Source organism: Accipiter gentilis, chromosome 16 (assembly GCF_929443795.1).
Source record: "Accipiter gentilis chromosome 16, bAccGen1.1, whole genome shotgun sequence".
Lineage (NCBI taxonomy): Eukaryota > Metazoa > Chordata > Aves > Accipitriformes > Accipitridae > Astur > Astur gentilis.
In genome coordinates, this window is record NC_064895.1 from 27,531,577 (window position 1) to 27,555,443 (window position 23,867).

At 46.2% G+C, this 23,867-nt stretch overlaps 1 protein-coding gene across 1 annotated transcript; it reads right to left on the reverse strand.

The window, feature by feature from the left end:
• Nucleotides 1-14,903: 14,903 nt before the first annotated feature.
• LOC126046592 (L-threonine 3-dehydrogenase, mitochondrial) lies at nt 14,904-23,305 on the reverse strand. Its single transcript, XM_049819236.1, has 8 exons — nt 23,104-23,305; nt 22,713-22,755; nt 21,197-21,267; nt 20,033-20,182; nt 19,771-19,943; nt 18,835-18,925; nt 18,091-18,360; nt 14,904-17,857 (listed from the first exon to the last, which is right to left on the reverse strand). Exons 1-8 carry the CDS (start codon nt 23,285-23,287, stop codon nt 17,718-17,720), a joined length of 1,122 nt encoding a protein of 373 aa, XP_049675193.1. The 5' UTR covers nt 23,288-23,305; the 3' UTR covers nt 14,904-17,717.
• Between the last annotated feature and the right edge of the window lie 562 nt (nt 23,306-23,867).

Sequence of the window (23,867 nt, forward strand, 5' to 3'; positions counted from 1 at the left end):
AAAATCCTTGCATCAAGTGTTTCCTATGGGCTTTCAGGAGTCTTTGGCGTTGGAAACATGAAGGAGGGCAGGGGGGTCAGGTGGAAATTAAGCCATCTCATGCATCCGACTTCCTACACAGCAAGTTGGTTTTCAAAACATCATTGATGCTGTGGATCAGAGCAATGGCAGATTTATTAAGTGCCCCCCAGCTCGTTTTGCCTGGAGACAGTTTTGGGGTGACAGAATTAGCATCGCTGATCAGTTATGTAGGCAAGGCTGAGAAGGAGGAGGAAAAAAGACCTATGGGGTTTGCAGTATGAGCCACTCAGGCATTTCACGACGAGATGCAGAGCAGCAGGGTGGGCTGAGCCCCAACATCACATAGGAAACCTGCTGCGGGCAGGGGCACCCTTGGGGCCAGCCCTGGCTTGGGTTCGTCCTTTGGTAAATTAGTTGGCAGCACCTTCCACTCCTCTCAGAGGAGGACTTATCCCTAATTTAGCCACCCCTTGCTTTGCTGGGCATCTACTCAGCTTTTCGCAGGATGCCACTGAAGCTGAGGGATGCATGCCGCGTCCTAAAGACTACAGACATCCCAGCAGCTGTCCTGAACCCTGGGTGAGGGCCGAGGGACACTTCACAGCACCTACCACCCAAAACCAAGGGACCTCTGAACTGGCCTTGAGGACCTGCAGCCCTCAAGGATGTGTTTGAAAGCCCCCTCTCAGGAGCTATGGGGTGGTGTTAAGGTGAGAAGAGGGCACCCCTTTCAAAGGGACTAATTTTGGCCCATCGATCCCAGTTTGATGTAACCTGATCTAGCTGAAGGTGTCCCTGCTCATTGCAAGGCAGTTGGACGAGCTGTCCTTTAAAGGTCCAACCCAAACTATTCTTTGATTCTATGATCCTATGAGGTCCTGGCTTGGTGAGCACGCGGACCCCTGGCAGAAGGATCTCCATCTCTCAGAGATCATACAGACAAACAGTGGGGAAGAAGTCACTGTTCCCAGTCTCTCCACCATCCTACCACTAACCATTTCCCTTCCAGATATGAGGTAGAAATCCTTCATTTTGTAAGCAGTGGGCCAAAACCATGTGAGCGAGTACGAAAAGCCAGTGGAGATGGCCATGGTCCAGTGACTGGGTCCATCTCCCAGCACACAGGGACCCTGTTTGCAGGCACAAACGCAGCTAATTAAACCCCCTTCAATCCGCATCCACTTGCACAAAGCCTTATATGAGATTTATATGGGACTTCACCTCATATTAACCCCGTGTTCTTTCAAGAAAACGTGGTAGGAACCCCGAGTTCCTCAGAGGCCAGGACACAGTTCATTAGTGTGTAATTGCATGAGCAATTACAGCAGAAAAGCTAAAAGAAACCTAAATAGAAGGGCCAGCCCCAAGCCACTGGGTCGTATCCATTCCTTGCACAGTGCATACAAGATGCAAAGGAAAGTTTGATGGCTCCAGGAAGTATAGTTAGCTTGCAGTGATGAGTGGGAGACTGGGAACAATATTAGCGCAGCATATATCATCTTTTAAATGAGTCCTGTTTACTTATAACAGGCTCCCATGACCCGTGCCCTGAACTTAAACCTCCCCCTTTGCTCTCTTATCCACTCATCTCCGGGTTTTCGCATCACTGGGTGAAAGGGAAGGTTGGTCTTTTGGTTAGCAAGCTCACTTGGCCCTTAGGAAATGCAGATTAATAGATCTGGAAAGTGCCTTGAGAGGTTGTTCAGATCATTTCCTGCCCTGTGGGAGGAGAAACTACATGTAAATCATTGCTGGTGGCATCTATCTGATGGCCTCATCAAGTATCAGCACCTAGATCATGTACATCACCTTGTGTCTCACCTGCCCCAGGTTTTCTCTGCTATAGACTGAATGATCCCCTTCGTCCCTGCTTGGTCCCATGGTCTCCCAGTGACCCCGGTCCATCCCTCAGCTTTGTCTCTTCAGCCCAGGATGATGCCCACAACATAGAGAGGACAGTAGCAGGATTCTTCATCTTCATTAAAGTTCTGGTGGTGTCTTCTGGAAAATCCTCCTTTCTCCAAAAAAGCCCATTTGTCTTTAGTCCACCGCCCCCACATGCACGTGTACAGGGCTTGTTTGGGTCAGTGGGACTCATCCTGGCCAAACCTATGCCCACAGCCAAGTGGGTGAGTGGGTACAGAACAGAAACACAGCTCTGAGCCTGCTTGCAGCTTTATACTCATGCGGGTACTGCCCTTCCCACGCAGCTGAAACTAAGTCAACTCTTTAATTATGCCAGGTTTCTCAAAAAAGGGACAATTTTCTAGGGAATGTGCTTAAATATATGTTTAATGCACATCTTGAAGCAAGCACTTGCAGCAAGGCAGGCTGCGTGGTGGGGACAGAGAAATCTCCCAGCGCTGAACAAGGGATCTCCAAGGGCATGGGACCAGGGCAGGATGGATCCTCGGTGATGCTGGGGGGAAAGGCGATCCGCCCCTTGCTCAGCCTGTCCCATGGAAGGGTTACAAGGGACAGACATGGGTTGGGCCCTGCTGAAAACTATGCAAATATGCTATAAGTAGGTGCAGTCTCCTGCTGGAGCATGTTTCTTGCTGTTTTTAAGGGCCTGAGCCAGGCTGAAGTCCCCGTGAAGCCATGGGGAGCGGAGTATGTGCTGTTACAGACAAGAGTGGTCCTCGCCACACCAGTGCCAGGCCGACCCCAGCACCAGCTTTTCTCCGAGGAAGAGCCCCTGTCACCGTGCTGTGGCCCAGAAAGTGGGTGCCCAAGACTTTCTGGGGTTGAAGACAACTCGCCTCCTCCCTGTCAATGAGCCAGTTCCTTGCTGTGCCTCCCTTTGACCCGCTGCATCTCCCTGGGAGGTGAGTCCTGTTGAAACAGCACGTCCCTTGCAGGAGGACTACAGATTGGGAAAAGATTTCTTATCAAGCCAAGCTACTGCAGCAATCTTTCCCTATCAAGCCAGCCATGAGCTGCACATGGATTGTTTAACAGCACCCCTATTTCTGGTTTGCATCCTGCGGTGGGAGTCCCCTCGCCCTCCATGCAGAGACTCGCATCTCCTGCCCACCCAGCTGATGGCAGGGGGCACTGGGGCAGTGACACTCACGTGAAGGGTTCTCTCCATAGCTCAGAAGGGAGAGCAAAGCAGAGGAAAGCAGCAGGGCTGTCCTGCCTCCGGCTCTGCCTCTTTTTAGAAACAAAACTTCTCCAGCGTAACTACAGAGCCCCTGAATTAAAGCCAGGGGAACTGAGGCAGTTTGCAGGTACCACTATTTGCTGTAGCTCAAACTGCCTGTTTTTCAGAAAGCAATACATAGAGTTAAACTTGAGGACGAGTGCCCCTGACCTCAAAACCATAGAGAATTTGTGCTCCTGTTTTGATTGGGACTTTGAGTTTCGAGGAATGAGCGTTAATGCACCCAGACATCCTGGAAATCACTGAAGCCATTTTTAGACTGTGAATAGCTCTTACCCACTCTAATACTGAACTGCTCTCTGCGAGTGGGAGACCCCCTTTGCTGCCTAAGTGTGCCTCTAACCCATCGTTTTCTATATCAAAACACATACGAATGCAGCCTTTTGTCCCCTTGAGATGAAATCTGGCTTTCTTTTAGCAGACAGGGCTCAGTGTTTTTCTCCCCTGACCTGTAGACCCACCAGCACTGTGGCTGAGGAGACCCCAAAGGGTGACACGAAGAAGACCCCTCACTTTCTGCTGGCTCCTGGCATGGTCTCCACCCCATACAAGCTGGGTTTAAGACCCCTCAGACAGACCAGGCTCTCCTCAAACCCCTTTCCCTGACGGACTGTAATGAGCGTGGCCACACTGTTAAACCACCCCATGCGTTTGAAGCCGTCCTGGTCCTCCCTTGATGTTCCCCAAGTTTCCCTGGCTATCCCTTGCTCCCCTCCTCCCTCCCCAATCTGCTCAAGTCAGAGCAAAACCACAGAAAGAGAAAGAAAATGTGTTCGCAGCTCCAGCCCACGGGGAAAAGGTCTGGGGAGCTAATTATAGACTAATGCATCAGAGCCATCAATAATTCAGGAAGCTCTGAAGCTGAGCTGGAGATGAGATGCAGGACAGTGCTTGCTCAGCCCCTGAAGCACCCAACACCACTCTGCCCCAGGGGTCAGGGTGGCAAAGCCATGGGTGAACACGTGGGATGCAGCATTATCACCTGTGCATTTCAAGGGGCAGACACCAAATTCAGGCTCCCCATCCTTTTCTCCTGCTTCACCAACAAATGAAGATGGTCGGATCCTGCTTCTCTCCAGGCTTCAAGCCACCAGGCTCCAGCTTGCTGCTAGGCTCTGCCTCCCAAGAAAGACACAAGTCTCATTTATCACCTCGTCCCACACTCAGCTCTGTGCTTTTCTCTACCCTGAGTAAGGTTTTGAGCTTGCTGGAGCAGGATTTTATTTGTAAGGTTGGCGTTAGGGTATCCATACAGCACTGTGCATTTTTGTAGAAATGCTCCACTCTAAACATCCTTGAGACATTGGGATGAGGCTGTCACATATTCCTGAGCATGCCTTAAATTCAGGGAAAGTAGGGAGAAGGAAAACTGGAAGGTAAAAGACTGAAGCTGAAGTTACCAGCACAGAGGGCATCTCTTGCTAAATTGGGAATTCAACCCATCCTTGGATACATTTCTTAACAGCTCAGCTTTTGGAAGGACACATGCCCACCCTGTCTTATCTTCAGCAAAACAGAGGGATTGCATTTGCTAAGACAGAGAAATCCAAGCAATTTTGATGTCAGCACCCCCTGAAAACACAGCCTAAGTATCTCCTCCCTGTCTCACACAGGGACCACACATGCCCACCTGGATGAGCTCCCAAACATGCCCAGGTTAGTGCACACCTACGTCCAGCCCCACGGCCACACGCACGTACCAGTGCACGCACAGCCTGGCCCCACGGACACACCACCGTGTGCTGACACACACGGGTGTACACCCAACATGTTCAAATCCGCAGAAAGTATTTAGAGGCAGCTGAATTCAGGTTCCTAACACCACAGAAGAGGGGGCAAGGAGAAATCCCACCCAAGACACATAGCACTCGATGCAATTAAAATTCAAGGTAAAACTCTCGCAGGGCTTAAAACTGCTGTCCCGCAGGGCACTGGTCCCTTGTGATGACTACACCAGGATGCGTCTCCAAAAAATCAGAGCCCTGAAGGACCTGACTCGCTCTCAGCATCCTCAAATGTGGCTGGGACCAGCTCCAAAGGCACGGTGGTTGTGTAGTCTGGGAAGCCCCTATAGGGGTGAGCAGCCCTTCCTGGCAGCTCTCAGCTGAGGCTCTGGCTCCCTCTCCTGACACTTTTTACTGGTCCAAACATCCTCCCAAAAGCTGGTGGGGAAGGCACTGGGCTCGCTTATCGCCCATCAGGTCTGGGCCACAGGCATGAAAAATACCCACCGAGTGGCTGAGGCATCCCTCAAGATCCAGTTTTGGTGATGATTCACCCACAGAAACCTTTGAAGGAATAATTGGGTGCAATGTGCTTCAGCAAAGCATCTTCCAGAAAACCATATTAAGCATTCTGAACCAAATCAAAGCACCGCCAGCACCGTGCCAAGCACGGCCAGGCGTATCAGGCCCACATCTCTCCCCCAGACCTGCAGTGAGCTTCCCCCATGTCCATCTCTTTCCAGTGCATTGGGGTTTGCCCTCTTGCTTCTCTAAGCCCTGTTGGCCACAGCTCTCACCCTACCTCAGGGTAGCTTTTACAGACCTTTAACTCATCAAAATCCATGCCGTGGCCCCTGTGGGCCAGGCCACCTGCGGCTTATCCTTGGGACATCAGCGTTGAGGAAGGGGAAACAAGGAGAACAGCAGCAGAGACAAGGCAGAGAAGTGAGCATCCCTGAGCCAAACCTGGGGGACCAAACAGGGAGGGATCCCCGAGGGCAGTTTAGGAGAGGGATGACGCTATCACAAGGATGACCACGTTTAAGCAGATATTGGTAGACCGCGGGAGGAAGAAAAGCCTTCTGGAAAGCAAGAAATTAACTTGTAAGGCTGTGCTTGGTTCCATCCTGATCAGGCTGGTCCTCTGTGGGGATGCTCAGCCCTTCCAGTCTCCTCCTGGCTGTCCTCTGCCCCTGCTCCTGCTCCTCTGACAGGCTCCTACCAGTAGATGGCAAGACAAGCACACATTTTGGGGTGAGAGCAGCCAGGAGCCCCAGGGAGCGAGATTTGTGCCAGGGAGGGGCTTCTCTGGTGTCTAATATGAGGTTCAGCTCACCCTGTGGCATCTCTCCCTCGCTCTTTCCAGCTGCCTCTGCCCTAAAATTTCTACAGACTTGGCATTTTTTTGTCTCTCTATCGCTAGGTGCAGCCTGGCTGAAATCAATCATGGGACGCAATTATTGCTGGGGATGCACTGACAGGTAGACACACAAACAGTCAGGCATATAATGTGTCATTTCCTCAGGAAGCAGGCTAAAAAATGCCTATGGCACTGGAGCTTGGGGAAGAGCAAGGGGGAATGGCCAGATTTCAAGTCCTTCAGAAAATAACTAGTGTGTGCGACACTCCTCTCGCAATGTTTCTATCACTGCATTCAAAGGGTTTAAATAGAGCCTTTCTTTCAAAAATGCTGCCTGGCCCTGAATTGAGGGGGAGGATTTTTAACAAAGAAAATGATCCCTGAAAATTTTACTTACTAAACCCCTGCATTTTGGTAAATCAAAAAGAACTTGATTGTTTTAAAATTTAAATTACAATTTTTGATGTAAACATAAAGCACCAGAAAACTGAAGAGAAAAAAGAAATAAGCCAACATCAATGTCATAAACATTTTTTTCCCCTCCTTTGATGACGGAGAGAGTGTTGCAAGTGGGAAGAAATTTAGAAAGGTCTTCCCAACTAAAGCTGAATCCAACCGTGTCGGTTTTCCTTTGCGCTCTGTGCAAAGGAGAGAGGGTGGAGGGCACCACCAGTGCCCCAACAGGTATGTGCGGTGGAGCTGGGACACTGCGTGTGGTTGGTTTTTTGGGAAAGGCAACTGTCAGAGAGCTCTGATCACCCTGTCCCACTGGTCACCCCAAGTGCCAGAAACCCCCTGGGAAGGTCTCAAAACCTCGTGTTCTGTCTAGACAGCATTTATAGGGAAATCCAAAATGCCAAGGTAGGGGCCATGTCCTCTTCCCACCTCTTTGCCTTCCCCTCTGGGCTTCCCATTGCACACCCGTTTCAGCTGTGGCCAAGCCCAGGACTCCCCAGTGTCCAGGCTACACGGGGCCTTCACACCTCCACTTGGCCTCTTTAGGTGGTCCGCTGAGTATTGGATGGTCAGGTGGGATGGAAGAAGACCCCTGGAGGGCCAAGGAAAGCGGAGACTGACTTTGGTTCCTGTGTTTCTGCCAAAGGAGGTGGCAGATGGATGCAGACCAGGGTCACGTCCGAGCCCCAAAAGGACCAGCCAAGGGAGATCCAATGGTGGTGGGTTGCAGCCTCCAGCAAATGGCTTAGGGGCTGTGGACCGTGGTCCCTCATCCTCCGTGGGTTTCCAGCCTGATGACACCTTTTTCCTCCTGTGCACAGCGCAACTGCCCTTCCCCATCACAAGCCCCTTCACCACGGTGACCGTAGCTCTGTTGCAATCTCTGGAGAGTCAAAACCCCTCCGAACTGCCCCAGACCCTTGCACAGACGCCCCCTCTGGACGGGTCCCCAGGGACCGAGGTACAACCATTCCCGTGCAATGCGGATTTTGCTGGCCCCAGCTGAGGGTCACTGGCAGGCATACGTGCTTGGGGACGGCTGGGAAACGTGACCCCTCTCTCTCCCAAAGGCTCAGCGTTATCTTAGGCAAATGGCCCAGCCGCTGTTGCCAGGTGGGGAGGCTGGAAGTGGAAAATCTGCCCCTGGCACCGATCCCGGGACACGCTGCCAACAGAGCAAATACCCCGTGGCAGCCGCAGGTCATCGGCAGCTCAAACATCTGCTCTATCGTCTACGGCGTGTCTCGAGTGAGAGCCTGCTGCTCTTGTGCAATGGATGGGGCAGATTTTCCAAATGGAAAGAAGACAGCAAGGCTGAGGGTCAGCCAGATGAAAAAATAAAGGTGTTGCTCTTTTCTTGGCAGCTCACCAGCCAGTCAGCAGAGAAAGCAGCTGAGCAAACCTCTGGGTAGACCCCGTCCTTTGCTTGGTGTCATCACGAGGCTTTGCAAGTCATCTGCCATTAATGGAGGAGGCAATATTCACAGAGAAGTGCTGAAAGAGGTGGTGCCACAGTGCAAATCGAGGGCTCAACCTTAGCCATTGGGCTCACAGAGCTCATGTCCACAGGGAATTTGGGGCGTGCAATGCAGTGGGGTGATGGGGCCACACTAACATTCCCAGTGAGCACTGGGGTCTTGTTGCTCCTGGCAAGAGCTCAGATTTTGCCAAAGTCCACTTTCTACCCACATGCTGGATACCAACCCCTCTGATTCCCATTAGCACACTCGAGCAGTAGCAGCTCCTCCAGGGAAACCAGACGATCAGACGCCCTGGGCTTCAACAAGCAGGATCTGCACCTCATTGACTCCTTCTCCTCCTGCCCTCGGTACCGGTAAAGACGGCTGTTACCTGATTGGGGATTTTTTGTTGTTGTTCTCTATGTCAGGTTTCATACCACTTTCAAGTGGGGAAGAGATTGCAGGAGGAACTGGGGTTATTCCCAGTTTCCAAAGCACGTTTGGCTTCAACAGGGCCAGCTGTGACACCTAGTGGGCCCTGGCACAATTTCAAACCTGCTTATCCCCCATATAACTATGGAAAAAACCAAGCAGATGTGGAAGGAGGAGAGATGACATAAAAAAGGAGTACTATGAAGAAAGGGCAATTGCTCATTTATTGACCTTTCCTCCCTTTGCATTCTCCAAAGGCAAGTGCACCAGGGAAGGGCATGGAGGAACACATGTGTGGGCGTGAGGGGGCTGGACTCAGGCAGAGGGAGGGGATGTCTATTTGCAAAAGGAACATTATTTATTTCGTTATGTGACACCCACATCAATCAGCTACAAGACATAACTCCACACCAAACCGAGTTTCCCTAGCGCTGGAGCTCAATAAACTACTTATTCCATGAAGCGGCATCCTTGAGGTGGTGTTTCTGTGTAATTTAACACACTCAGGCACTCTGTGACGTGCTCCCTATAAGACACTGTAAAGAAACTGTCATGTTAGCAGTTTATCACAATTTAGGAAATGTTGACAAGCCATATCCGAGCAATAAGAGTGTAATTCCTGTATTTACCAAAGGAATGTATGAATATTGCTGTGGCCATGCAGTGAAAAACTGTGAGTCCACTAAATTAAGCAAGTTAATAAGAATAGAAAAAATGATTATAAATAAAATAGTAATAAAATTTTAAAACCCTGCACTTTTTAAACTTAATTAGAGGGTTTTGAGCTCATACAGCTCATATTCATTTTCAGAGGATTATTTTTTCCTTAAAAATACAAGGATTAGAAAGGTAGGCATCGTTTCTAAACCTCACCTGAGAGTCTCTCGGAATCACAAGACTCCAGGAGGCAGGGCTTTAAAAAATGCACCACATCCCATCATTCTTGGGCTTCAGATGCAAAGAACTGGCAGCATCAGTTGAAGGGGAAGCGGATGGTCGGTGGATGAACTCTGGACTTTGCTTTCTTTCCTCTGACACAGTGCTTTTGCAACAGTTCTGCTGATGACGGGTCTTTACCCTGGCATTACAGAAAGGCTGGAGAGATTAAGGACCTATTGCACCAGATGGGTAAGGCGAGATCATCCTTGCAGCAATGCTCCTTTCTTGCCAAAAAATGATCGGCGCGCTGGTGTCCTTGAAGCTGCACTCCGACATCCCCTGCCAAGAACCTCCTCTATTGAGGATTGGTCTAAAGGTCATCCCACCCATCCAGCAGCTTGCTGTGACCTCTCTGCAGGAGGCAAATTCCTGGGGATGCGTTTATCCTGCCGGGAGCATGGTCCCAACCCTTTTCCCCTGGACAAGGACGGGGCTGAGGAGCTCCACAGGACTGGGAACAAAGACAGGGACATGCTGAGCAACCAGCAGCAAGGTGGAGGACACATCTGTTGAACTTAAGAGGGCCAGGGGACATATGCTTTGATTACCAGGAGATATTCAAGAGCCTCCTCATGCTTCTTCCCAAGCGTGGCTGGATGACCAAGTCCCAGGATCTCAGTGGGAAGGTGCCGGGGTTTAACCCCAGCCGGCAGCTCAGCCCCAAACAGCCCCTCGTTCACTCCCCCCAGGTGAGATGGGGGAGAGAATAGGAAGGGTAGAAGTGAGAAAACAACTGATGCGTTGAGATAAAGGCAGTTTAATAGGTAAAGCAAAAGCCGCGCATGCAGGCAAAGCAAAACAAGGAATTCATCCACCACTTCCCGTGGGCAGGCAGGTGTTCAGCCATCCCCAGGAGAGCAGGGCTCCATCACGCCTAACGGGGACTTGGGAAGACAAACGCCATCACTCCAAATGTGCCCCCCTTCCTTCCTCTTCCCCCAGCTCTGTATGCTGAGCATGATGTCCTATGGTCTGGAATCTCCCTTGGGTCAGTCGGGGTCAGCTGTCCCAGCCGTGTCCCCTCCCAACTCCTTGTGCCCCCCCAGCCTGCTCGTGGTGGGGTGAGAAGCAGAACAGCCCTTGGCTCTGTGTAAGCACTGCTCAGCAGGAACGAAAACATCCCTTTATTATCAATACTGTTTTCAGCACAAATCCCAAACACAGCCCCATCCTAGCTACTGTGAAGAAAATGAACTCTATCCCAGCCAAAACCAGCACAGAAGGGTAGGCTGGAGATGGCCAAGCCTGTTGCTGTGGGGTCCCAAGGAGGGACACGACCTAACCCACGCTGCTGTGCCACGTCCCCTTTCTCCTGCTTCTTGGTTCCCCATGCCAGACACCGAGACACCGCTACGAGGGACTGCATGACTAACCTGAGCAGAGCCTGGGCCCTCTCTGGCTGGCAGAGTCTTGCTGCAGCCATATATTGGCTTTGTTTGTCCTCCAAAACAAGGTCACTGCATCAAAATTGCCTGCTGGGTATGGTTCTTGCTCTGGGCTAATCCCTGACCTGTTCCCACCCAGGGATGGGCTTGGCAGGTAACGTAAGGAGAAGAGGCATCAGCTGGAATCTGGGTAAAACTGTGCTGTTCCCCACCCCCACCCCCCCAGCCCCAAATCCCTTCCTGCCCCAAACCTCACTCACAAACCGACAGGGATTTGGACCCTCAGCTGCTTTCCTCCTTAGGACAGTGGCTGACAGTGTCAATCGAAGCCGTGGATCCAAGGACATCCACAACCAGTGCGCAGGCTGGGCGCTAATTCACGTGAAGGTCTCATTTGTCCCTTTGGGAAAGTTTGGCTGAGACACCTGAGGTCACGTCTGTGCTAAGAAATAACCGCTCCTGCAGCCGTGTGCCATTCAGCTTTACATAAACCTTCAGAAGAGCTGAGGAGATGTACAGAGATGTCTTCAAACCATCCAGGTCTCTGCCTCCAACTGTGACTCCAAGCCCATTTTTCTTTCTTCCATCTGTCCATATCCACGTCTTGTCATGCCGTAAGACTTTCAAACTCTAGGGCTGGAAAGATCTTTCCAGCCTGGATCTGCACAGTGGCATGGGGATGGCTCTGTATTTAAAGGCCAAAGTGATTACGATAATACAAAAACTAAGATGACCTTCGAGCATCGACATCTGTAAGGGGTTTCTGCTTTTCCTGGTGCTCAGATAAGATTTGCCCGAGCAGCCCAGGAAAACATGGCAGCTAGAGAAATTAGCATTTCTGTGCTGGGGAAATGCCTTTTGGATCAGGAAAGGAGTGGAATTTCTCACCGTCTGAAATCATCTGAGGTGAAACATATTTCAAGATAAAAGGCTGCTCTGGAAAAAATAAAACTGAACGTCCTGTTCTACTGCTATACGGTAAGATTCTGACTTCACTCAAAAAAATGTCTTTTATAGGAAATCTATACATTTTCCACATGAAATATCATTGAAATCAGCACTTTTCCATTTTTTTTAAGGATGGCACTTGCAGCTAGAAAAACACTTAGCAGCGAGTGCCTGCAGCAGCTCCCAGAAAGATCTTGGTGGGCCCCCAGACCGGCTGGAGAATCTCACACCTCCGTGGGAAGGATGAGAGATAAAGGAGATGGGACCACCTGAGGCCAGAAAAAAATGTTATCCTGCACGTTAGATCTTTTCTGCTGTGGGGACCCACCTGAGAGAGGGGGAGAGGGCAGCACAGCGCGTAGATGGCACTCAGTCGTTTATATTTTTTGACAAGAAGATTAAATCCCCTCAAAGCTGAACACTAACTCGTGTGCTGCACCTTCTCAGGAGCTTTAGTTTGCTCCTCAGAGGACTATAGAAAATACATCTACTGGAAGCTACTAAATGCATAGAAGCAACCCCTGGGTCAGGATGGATGATGGTTGTACTGGACAACCACTCCAGCGCTGAACTGGATCTCAATTTTATCAAACTGCTGGCTCGATTCCTCAAAAATACACAGATAATCACTGCCACCTTGAAGGAAAACATCCTAAATTGCTCCCAATCGCACTATCAGGTGCAAGAAGCAAATTTCTTTGCTGGCTGAGCAATGCCCACTCCGGATTTGAGTTCCACAACGGCACTGCCGAAGCACATATGTCTTTTGAATCCCATCTCCGCTGGCAAAAGCCAGCCGTGTGTGCCAATTCTCTTAGCTGCTGTATGGAGTTACGGTCATCTTTAAATACCCGGTTTTATTCCAGAAGCTGGCCCTGGCTTGAGGAGGTAGGCATCGCCGCAGCCATCCCCGTGTGACACAAATGAAGCACCCAGCAAGGACAGCAACAGTTCTTGTGACACTGCTACCCAGCGGGTATATGCGAGCCCACCCCCCCGCACACCCCCTCAGCCCCAGCGTGCCACAAGCGCTCAGATCTGCGCTGAATTTAGGATTGCATATAACTATGGTCTGAAGCCAAAAATACCCTGAAGAGCACTCGTCTGGCCCGAGCCTCCAGGAGAAGGGCAAGGGTTTTGCAACGCCAGCTAACATTCGCCTAAAATAGAAACGACCTGCCTCCAGGGTGGCAGGAAAGCCCCCAACCCTGCCTGAAATATGGGGTGTCGTGAGGAGGGCTGCAAGGTGGGCACCCCAGCCCCCCCAAGCCACGGTCCTGGCCTCTGGCTAACCCTGGTGCTCTCCTCTCTCCACCTCCCCGGCTTGACTTCTCTTCCCCAGAGGCACGCAGAGCTCCTGACAAATGGTACGTTAGAGCCTGCCTCCGTCCTGAGGAGCGAAAGGAGGGATTTTCCAAAAGCACAGAATTTAATCACCCGCAGCCCTCGTGCTGTTTCACTGAGGGAAGAAGGTCCCCCCTCTTCTGCACCTCTCTCTGATGTCTTAGGCAGCCAAAAGCAGAAAGCAGCTGCATCTGTAGAGGCTTAAACAAAGGAATTAAGTTTAACATCTTGGGAATTAATCATTGCAACAGGACCCAGACCCAGGCAGGATTTGCATTTCTTTCTATCCCAGGCTTGGGCGGTGACTTTCAGCATGACAGAAGGACCCGTTCCCTGGGGCCCTGTTTCAAATTCAGCAGTCTGGGTATTAATAGCACATTACCATAGAGGCACGTTGCTCAGTACCGACTCCAAAACCTAGGGGAAGCTGAACAAGCTCCATCAGCACTCACACCTCGAGAAGGAGCAGAGCTCCTTCCTTTCAAGCTTTTTAGCATACGCCTGCTAATAACCATGGTGTGTCAGCATTGCTTCAGCTCTGTGCGTTCCCTCTTACATGGGAACAGCGAAGTGAGGACAACAAAGTCAACCGCTGACTCCAAGGCAAGCCAGCAAGAAGGAGAAGTAAATTGGAGGATTGAAAGGAGAAAGGTTAGGGGGCTTTTGGTTTTGCTGCATGAATGCGATTACAGGGTCAGATATTCTTAAATCTCTGAGGAACAGGGTGGAGGCAAAATGGGAGAAGTGGAATACTTGTTTTTGTAGAGCCTGACGAAGGACCTGAGGAGTAATGGCAATTCCCTCCTCAGCTACAGCCGCGTTAAATGAAGAGCTGTCACCTATAGCACTTATAGAACCGAGACTGAGCATGTGTGAACAACAGTCAAACTAATTAGCAAAGTGAAGTAGCTGGAAAGAGCACGGTGCTGTAACACCCTCACCTGTTCTGCAAGAAACATAATGGCTGCATTAGTCATCAAACTCCGGTCAAGTGGAATGCTTCCTCCACAAGAAGTTCCCATCATTAGAAAGTTGAGGAGTAGGAGAAGGGAAAGGCCTTGTTTAACCTGAAGGGAGTGTTTATTCATCGATTAACGAGGCAGGGCGGGTCCATGGTAAATTATTAGGAGCGCACTCATTCTCAGTCATGTCTGCACAAACCTCTCCCAACGACCAACATTATTAGTTGTGCAACAGCTGGAGTCAAGACCTGCACAGAAGCAGAAATGAGGACCCTACAATCTTAAATTTCTTGGCATGCGTTTTCTAAAGCACCTCCCTCAGCACACCGTTGCTCTTTTCTTGCCCTTTCAAAGCTGCACAGATGTAAAAAGAGACAGAAAATGGCTGAAGACACACCAGCTGGCCTCTTGACATGAGAAAGGGCTAAGAACCCTAGAAGTGAAAGAGGAATATTTGAAAACCAGCACTTTTTGGATGGCTGCCATCTACAAGCACAGCCCATACCCCTGCCTGGGGGCTGACTGAAGATTAAAGGGTAACCATGCTGTATCTGCCTGTGAGCAACTTTCCGCTACGCGGAGTGACTGGGATAGTCAGCAGAAAGTTAAAACACACACACACACACAAATGTTTGAGGCTTCAGCACTAACCAGCATCCTTCATCACTGCTCTTACATGCTCTAAGCAAGGATGACAAAACAAGGCTACATCTGCATAAGATTTTATTAAAGTAGGCATCATCCACAACTTACAATATTTGAAAAAATATTCTTAACAACTTTTTTTTTTCCCTGAATAGGTAATTTAACAGCTACAACACTCAAATGTCATGAGAGAAGTCTCTGCCCAGAAGTCAAACTTCAAATGGGTAGCAAAAGTTAGACATTTTGTACCACATCAAATTGGTTTAATACAGAAAATACTGTAACAGTTACAACAGAACTTAATGGAAAAGACAGGGAAAAAAAAAAATACATGCATCATTGGTCACAGGTTGAAAGCCAGAATTTCAAACAGGACTCAGACCTTGTAGACGCATCTAATCACATTCCTCAATTACCACCACCTTCTTACCTCCAAATGACTCTCTGTTGCAATATGGTTTATTTCAGATTTTGCAAAATAAAAGTTTCTTAAACAGGTGCCCCTAAATGAAGTCAGCCACTTTTGGCAAAAAAAGAAAAAAAAAATTTTGTTCAAAATGCCATAGGTTTGAGTTTCGCCTTCACTGTAACACCTTATCCAAAGCTTTTGTGCAATGCCACAACCAAAGACAGCGTGTTTCTGAAGAATGAACACTCTTGCTCTTCACTCTTGCTAGTATGAACTGGAGCTCTGAACAAGGGTGAGGGGACTAGACCCTGTGACTTTGAGCGAAGCAAAGAAATGGAGTGAGACCTGCCAACAACTCTTTATTTTACACAAAGGCAATGAGAAGTCCCCAGGGTCTGAATTATGAAAGACACTTCAGCTCACATTAAAGCCCTTCATCTGACAGCTCAGTGTAACAGTTTACTAGGAGATAATCCTGTTTTGGCAGGGCAGAGGCCAAAACCTGAGCCAGTCTTTCCTTGTAGGGTATGAATGGAGGGCCAACTTTGCTGGCCCATTGGGCCAAATATTACACTTGAACAATGTGATAGTTACAACAGAGGCCAAAGTTTAAAAACTTGTCCTTTCAGAAATGTAAACAATATAAAAAAAAAAATGTTTCAATAACAGGCCATAACCTTAGAGGCTTTTGAGCTTAAATACCTGGGAAACGCATACTTTGCCAACAGATGAAACAATAAGATACATACAAAACCAAAAGATACAAGTTTAACAAATGTTTAAAATAACTGGGTTTCACCACAGAATCTTCATTTGAAGGTTACTTTCAGCAGAAAACATATTCCCTGCAGCATGTAGACTCCTTCACAGAGACAGAAATCTGGTCATGTCAGTTATCCACTTACTGAGGAAACACCGCAGGGTTACAGAGGACTTAACAGACTCGCAACTACCAAAGCATCGTCACAGGAAATATAGCAAACAAGTTGTAGGCAAAAAAAAATACTTGAACGTGTATACCTACACACGCTATTGGAGTATACAAGACAAAAAAAGATGGAGAGCTTCATATAGGGAATTTCCACTCATTCTGAAAATGAAAGATATTTTTTCTTTGAAAAAAAATATAAATCAAAAGTTCCCAGATGCTGTTTCTGAAGGCATGCTATAGCTAGGGTAGCCGATGGCTCAGACTCACATCCACGGAAACTGGTACTTTACCTAAAATGGCTTTCCTGTCTCTCCAGTTTGTCATTTCTCAAAGTCTCCCAAACAGCTTTTGAATAAACATATCTTCCTTGCATGCATCTACTAAGACTCCCTTGTTAATCCCAGAATCTCCTGCGCATGAAACTCAGTGAGCAGAACAGCCCTTAACTTCAACTAGAAGATGGTTTCAGCTTCTGGATCCCTCTCTAAAGAATAAAAGCGTATGACAGTTACACATAAATAGCATCTACAAATACACTTACAGTGCACGTGGAACGTGAACAGGTTTCAAAGGCTGACTTGACTCTACCGTAAGGCTCCATCATCAGCCCACTTTTAAAACTTGCTCCAGGCAGTATACCATCGTGCTAGCACGGCAAACAACTGGGATAACCAAAACTAAGTGCTAATTAACAATAAACCCATACCTGGGCATTGCCTTCTTGAAATACACCCCAGATTCATATACATGTAACTCTTCAGATTTCAGATCCATCTCTGAGGTTAAACTGAAGGCAGCAGCACTTTCAAAGAACAGGACAAAGCTTAGCTTGTAACCCCTGGTTTTTTAAAGCATAACGAGAATTCAAGTCCTATTCCCCTTCACATTTATAAGCATTATAAGAATAATGCTACTTTGTATGTCCTATGTATAGAAAAGTGTATTTTTATACAGCACTGTATAATTTTATATATATTTTTATATATATATAAATAGGAACTATCGACCAAAGTTTGATTTCAAACTAGAATTGCAACGACCCCTGCAATTTGGAAACATGAAGTTGCTCTTCTGATCTCTCTTTTGTAAGCAAAGAGTAGAAAGGATCATATCTTACTATGATCTAACATCCTCCATCAGGAAAAATGAAAAACCTATTGTTAACTTTGCAGGATATGCCCGAAACACCAGGTTTGACAATATTGCCCCATGTTGTTTGCCAAAGAAGAGGCAGGCAGCAAGAATGATTGGAGAATCATCAGCCAGGAGTAAGTGCTTTTTTGCTTTTTTTTCTAGCTGCTTAAGTGTGAAAGTTCAAAAATCCTGTGTTTGTCATTGGTGCTGTGCTTGGAGACAGTACCGAATGAAGTTGTTTATCTAATAGTACATTCCAGCTACAGTACATTTCTGCCCAACTCTATTGCTACTTATGAATATTAATAATTGACATGCTCTAAGACTCAGAAAATTATAAACTAATTTAGCCTTTTCTTCCTGGTCCTCTGTGGAAATCTGGAAACATCTTACAAAGTATTTCAGTTAGCTTGAGCAATCCTGGAGTCAGACCCAAGGAAGCTAAACATCGTTGTCACCAACTCAGGGAGATCATAATCATGTTTCCAACCCCAATCCCTCCGGGCGTTCCTGTCATCAAAGTTCATTGGCCAGCTGTCAGCTGCAGTGAAAAGAGAGAAGAAACAAAGAGCATGAGGTTTAAGAAAAACTTCTTTAAAGTTCAAGACATATCATCACTGGCCTTTTGAACTACTAAAGCTGAATTTCAAACCGTAAGACTTGAATTGTACAGGAGCAATTTGCAAGTGCCTAAAAAGAAAAGAAACTTTGTTTTGCCCTTAACATATAGCAATCTAACGTTTTTTCTTACCCACTGCCAAAGCTGATACTAACCTATGGCCTGCCTGACTTCATCCACATTGTAGGTCACTTGGAGCTCAGGAACGTGCTTCTGCACCTCTTGTGCCAGCTCTTCAGGAGTGAAACTCATGGCACTGATGTTGTATGTCCTCATGCTCAGTGCCTCTGCAGGGGCCTCCATGACCTCTAAAGTCGCTTTCAGACAGTCATCAATATACATCATAGGGAGACGAGTGTCTGGCTTTAGGTTGCATTGAAATTTGCCCATCTTTATGGCATCATGAAAAATCTGGACAGCATAATCTGTAGAAAAGAACAATGGATGTGTGTACTCATCTGCCTCAATCCATTGTTCACTTCATGACAGTCAAGAGTCCTCAGGCCACCCCCAAAGTCTCCCGTCTAAAATCTAGCAGCAGAACCACGTACAATTTACACTGTACAACAGGAGCATAAGAAGTCATCCCAAAATATCCCGATGCTATTCTAGCATTTGCACAATGCAGCAAGACAGCAGAGTTTAAAACATTTTTAAAGTAAAATGGTCTCAACGACTGTAATTAATCTAAAATCTCTCAGATACTGCTTAAATGTAAAGTCTATGAAATTATGCCCGACGCTAGAGTGGACAAAAGTATTGTTGTAACACTGTTGAAACAGCATCTCTACACTGATGCTCTATACTCCCACAGATTAAATTTCTATAAACACAGTAAAAATTACTGTATTGGCTTATGTTTTTGCTGTAATACTGAGAACTATGCACAAGCCACTTACCAGTTGTTCCCCCACCAGGCTGAGAGTCAGCAGATATAATTCCTGGATACCTCAGGCAGCGGAAGTCTAGGCCATACCGGTAATGGTAGTACTACAGAGGGAGGAGAGAAACATAGCTTTATGCACCAAGACAAGGCCACACAACTCATTGATTTAATGGGAAAAATCGGCCACAGTATGAACCTTCATTCTGTAGCCATCCCACGACAGGGATGAAAGAAAAGGAACTACTGAACAGTCTCCATTCCCTGTCAGGTAGCTGAGCTCTCTGCTTATACTTTTCTAGTTTTCATCCACATCAGCAGATATGGATTCTTGATATGGATTGGCTTCTAATGTAGAGTCTAGCTAGATCTAGTGTTCAGAAACAGAAAATTCCTAAGTTTGTGAGACATTTCAGGTTAATACAGCCTTCAGACCTGCCACTGTCCTTCCCAAATTTCAAGTCTGAGGAGACTACGTAAAAATACCAGCTTTAACAATGTTATGTTTACATAAAACTCCAAAGCTGAAAGAGAAGTTGTGCACATACAGACTCCCAGAGTTGGAGTTTTGGGGAGGTTGGGAACAGACGGGGTGGGGACGACAGGGGAGCCCAAAGTCATCACTGTCTAGCATATTTTCACAACATTTTGCACACTGTCATTTATGCAATGCCATTCATATTGGCAGATGAGGCACAGAGGCCAAAGTCAGAAGAACTGGGGAAAGAAATTATATTGGAAGTTAGATGTTTGCCAGCTTCCAATTCTTTGTACTTTTTCCAACAAAACTCAAAAGATATTTGTCCTTAAGAGCTGTCTCAGACTACTATTGAGTACTAAAGCCTAAAGGAAGGAAAGAATGGGGAAAAGAACACTGCAGTGAGGAATCTTAACAAAAGCAATGAAGTTCTCTCAGAACTTTCATGAAATAAATAAAATAAAAAATTCTCACTTCTCCCATGAGCTCTGCATGAACCTTGGAGACTCCATAGATTGTCCTTGGTCTCTGAATGCAGAGATCAGGAGTCGGATCTCGAGGAGAGGTGGGTCCAAAGGCTCCAATAGTACTTGGAACAAAGAGTCTCAAATTATGCTCAGCTGCAATATCCAGAACATTGTGTAAACCTGGAACAAATAACAGGATTTATCAGAACATACACTGCACTTTCTCAAGCCTCTGTAGAAGTCAGGAACTTGAAACCCTTGTCACATACCAGTAATATTTACAGCTCTGGCCAAAGGGACATTTGCTTCTCCAACAGCACTGAGTAAAGCACTATAGTGAAACAGCCAAGTTATCCGATTATTCACCACTATCTCACGTAAATTCTTGTAGTCCAAGATATCCGCGTAGATAAAAGGACCTAGAAGAAATGGTACCAGTAGGAAATTGAATGCCAAGAAGAATCATAGAATTGTTTAGGTTGTAAAAGACCTTTAAGATCATCGAGTCCAACTGTCAAACCAATACCACCATGCCCACTAAACCATGTCCTGAAGTGCCACATCTACGTGTTTTTTGAACGCGTCCAGGGACGGTGACTCCACTATTTCCCTGGGTAGCCTGTTCCAATGCCTGACAACCCTTTCAGCAAAGAATTTTTTTCTAATATCCAATCTAAACCTCCCCTGGTGCAACCTGAGGTCATTTCCTCTTGTCCTAAATGGATGTAAAGAAAAGTTCTACATGAAACTCAGATTTCTGCTTCTTGACCATACCTATATTCAGGTTTTGACTGCACAGCAGAATGCGCACCTAACATCAGTGGTCAATAAACTAGTAAATAAGCAGGAGAAATGAAGGGAAACTGCTATCTTTACCTCAACAGACTGCTGCAAGAACTCCTGTTTTATCCAGTCAACAGCATGAAAACAGGGTACATCTAATGTACGCTATTCAAATACCCAAATAAATCATTGAACAGTAATGATGAAGAAAAACTTATGCAAGTTTCTAATGAAAGCAAAAGAATCCAAAAATCCTACTCCATATTTGTCTTATCATAAAAATTGCCTGAGCAAGGAAAAACAAAGCACAAATTTCATTTCCAACTTGTTCCCTCCAGTAGAATAAATGCATCTCTTTTTACAGCAGAAGCACAACAGCCAAGCTCCACTTGACTCAAGTAGTTATTCTGATCAACAAAGTGGCAAAGCAACAGTGAAAAAATGACAAGAAAAATATTTAGCAAAAGGGAATAATACACAGAAGAAATCAATGTCTTGGCAAGATTTCAAAGCAGGAAGGCATTATCCAGAAGTTTCAAACTGCAACTTGTGCAGTTTAATACACTTATCTTTTACATTTTGGTAATTAGTCTATCAACATCGGAGGTAAAGTCAAGATTTTTTTTCCATATGCTTCCCCAGTCACTTACCACTATAAAAAACATTATCCGCAGGCTTTCTGATGTCAGACAAGATCACATTGTTCTTTCCAAAGCGTTTCCTGTGTAAAAATACCCACATGGTACAGTGAGTCCACAGTCTTTGAGATAATTCATAAGTTGCTATGCTGCTATTTTGTTTTACAGGAGCAATATCAGAAGAAGAAGAATTTCCGCAATGCAACCAGTTATTGCACTAACCCCCTCCCCCAATCCTTTACATGTCAACATAGCATCTTAGCAAATTAGTAAATGACTTCCAGTAGCAGTGAAAGACTGCATAAAGATAGAGAAATCTTTCAGAAAATAAAAATATGTCAAGAAGAAAAACCTTCCTACCCTCTTCTTGCTGAAAATTTTACCCCAAGATAATCTACTCCCCTGCAGACAACAAAAATCCACTAGGCATGCTGTAACTGCAGCTACCTTTATATCAACAAAGTAAACACAACTGAGTATTCTCTGCCTTGCACTTTTCTAATCAGCAGAAGGCGATCGCAGAGAGCAAGTCTGATGGCATTGGAATACAATCCAGCCTCCCATTATTTGGATGATTTTTAAATATATCATGGAAATGGTAGAAAACATTCAAACTGCAACACAGCGTTGAATGCAGTAAGTTTGCTCAGTTTTGGTCATAATCCACATCACCTACAACAAACACTGTCTCTACATGCAAACGATAGTCTGCAGCTGAGCAGGCGTGGATATGGACAATGATATGGGCCAGGGAGAGTTCTCAGAGCATTTTACATTTCTTGAATAGATACCATGGAAAAAATAAGATAACTGTGTATGTGAGGCAGGGGAACAGAAAGAGCCAGAAGAAATAAAAAAAAAAATTTTTTTTTTACTCCTTTTGCTACATCAGTTCATCTTTCACCAAATCATAAAAACTTCAATATCTTGTATCCTGATCTTTATTTTTGTTTGTACTTTACCAAAGAGGGCACTTTACTCCTGAAGTTACTTAACTGAAATTCTCAGAGAGATAAAAGTCAGCAGTTGCAAAGCCCAACAGCTGGGTAGTTAGCAAAGGACCATGTATGTTTTCAAGTGGATGTTTGTACTTTTTTTCACTCCTGTAGTACCTGCATAAAATCACAGCCTTTGTCTCTCTATTGAGCAATCAAATCCAGCCTTATTTGGCTAGACCAAAAAAGAAAAGGAAAACTGACCATCCTCTGGGGATTCAGGCTCTGAATACTTCCATTTAACTGGAAGCAAACTGAACTCAGCAGCCAGTCTCTTAGACAAAATTATGTTATTCTGGGAATCGTGACCAATGCACACGCAGAAAGTACGTCAGTGAACCTAAACCAAGCACAGGATTAAAAAATAAAAAGATGATGAAAATTTAAAGTTATTTACAAAACTCAGAGCCAAAAAAGAATCTGAAATTGTCACTAGGATTCTTTTATAAACTTTCCAGAAAATTATTGCTTCTAGAAATGATATCTAAAGCTTGAATTCCTCACTAATGCCAAGTCAGAGATTCACGACATACCTCAGAAGCTTAGCAAGTCCCACTCCAAGCTGGCCAAGACCACCTAAAAGGCAATGCACAAGAGACAAAAATCAGGGAAAAAGTGAAATCAAAATACAGAGTTCTATTATTATATGTATCACATCAGGAATGAGTACTATTTTTCTCAGTAAGTCAGAAAGCTTTTGTATTTTTCTCAAGGAAAACCCAATGAACTGGTTTTAGTAGATTTCTGGCACAAAAGTTCACATGGGACTCCAATCTTATCACCATAGGGGAAAGATCATCACAATTCCGGAATATTTTGTGTATTTTTTGCTTCCAGTATTCTGCTCACCAGGGAGGGAGGAAGGGAGTGGGGGACTCGACTGAGAAGCTGGAGCAGGAATACAGTTATGACAGGAATGCTGACCTGTAATTAGCACCCGAGGATGATCTGACTCGGAAAAAGAAACCGAGTGAAAGCTAGCATCAGAGGCCACCTGGCGAGGTGAGACTCCAATGCATCGAACAGGCACAATGGAAATCCCACATCCACAACCAGAGCTTTGTAGCAGCTGGCTGACAGCTCTGCTCACGTTTTTGACAATTGGCATCTTCCTTCTTCAAATATGCTGTGAGAACAAGAGAAAAGATTAGTCATGAACGACTCAACCATATTAAACATTTTAAACTCTCCCTTAAAAAACTGTGAAGGGTTTCAGAGAAGTTTGATGTAATCCAAGTCCTAGCTGACATGCCAACCGAAAGCCACGTCTACTAGAAGCAGCCTGTGAAGTAACATGAATAGAGGTAATGTATTCACCAGAGTGAGCTCAATAAAATATCCACAGCCCCAGCACAGAGTCCAGTATAATCAACAGTGAGAATATCATTCAAATTTAAGCCTTTTTAAAACAGTCACTAGAAACCACGATTTCAAGCACAAAAGACAACAAATACAGAACTCAATAAGTTAAGCTGCTATGATTACACAGCTTCACCGTAAGTATTTTTGAGTGAAAGTTTTGTAGACTGCCATGAAGCAAGCCCTCTTAGTATTGCATCAGCAAGATTCAGCTAAGCCAGAGGCAGCAGTAAATCTCTTTAAAGAGCACTGCTTTGCTCAAACTTAATACACATGATGGACAGTACCCAGGAAGCAAACAAAGGAAAAGCCTTATTTACCCAAGACTC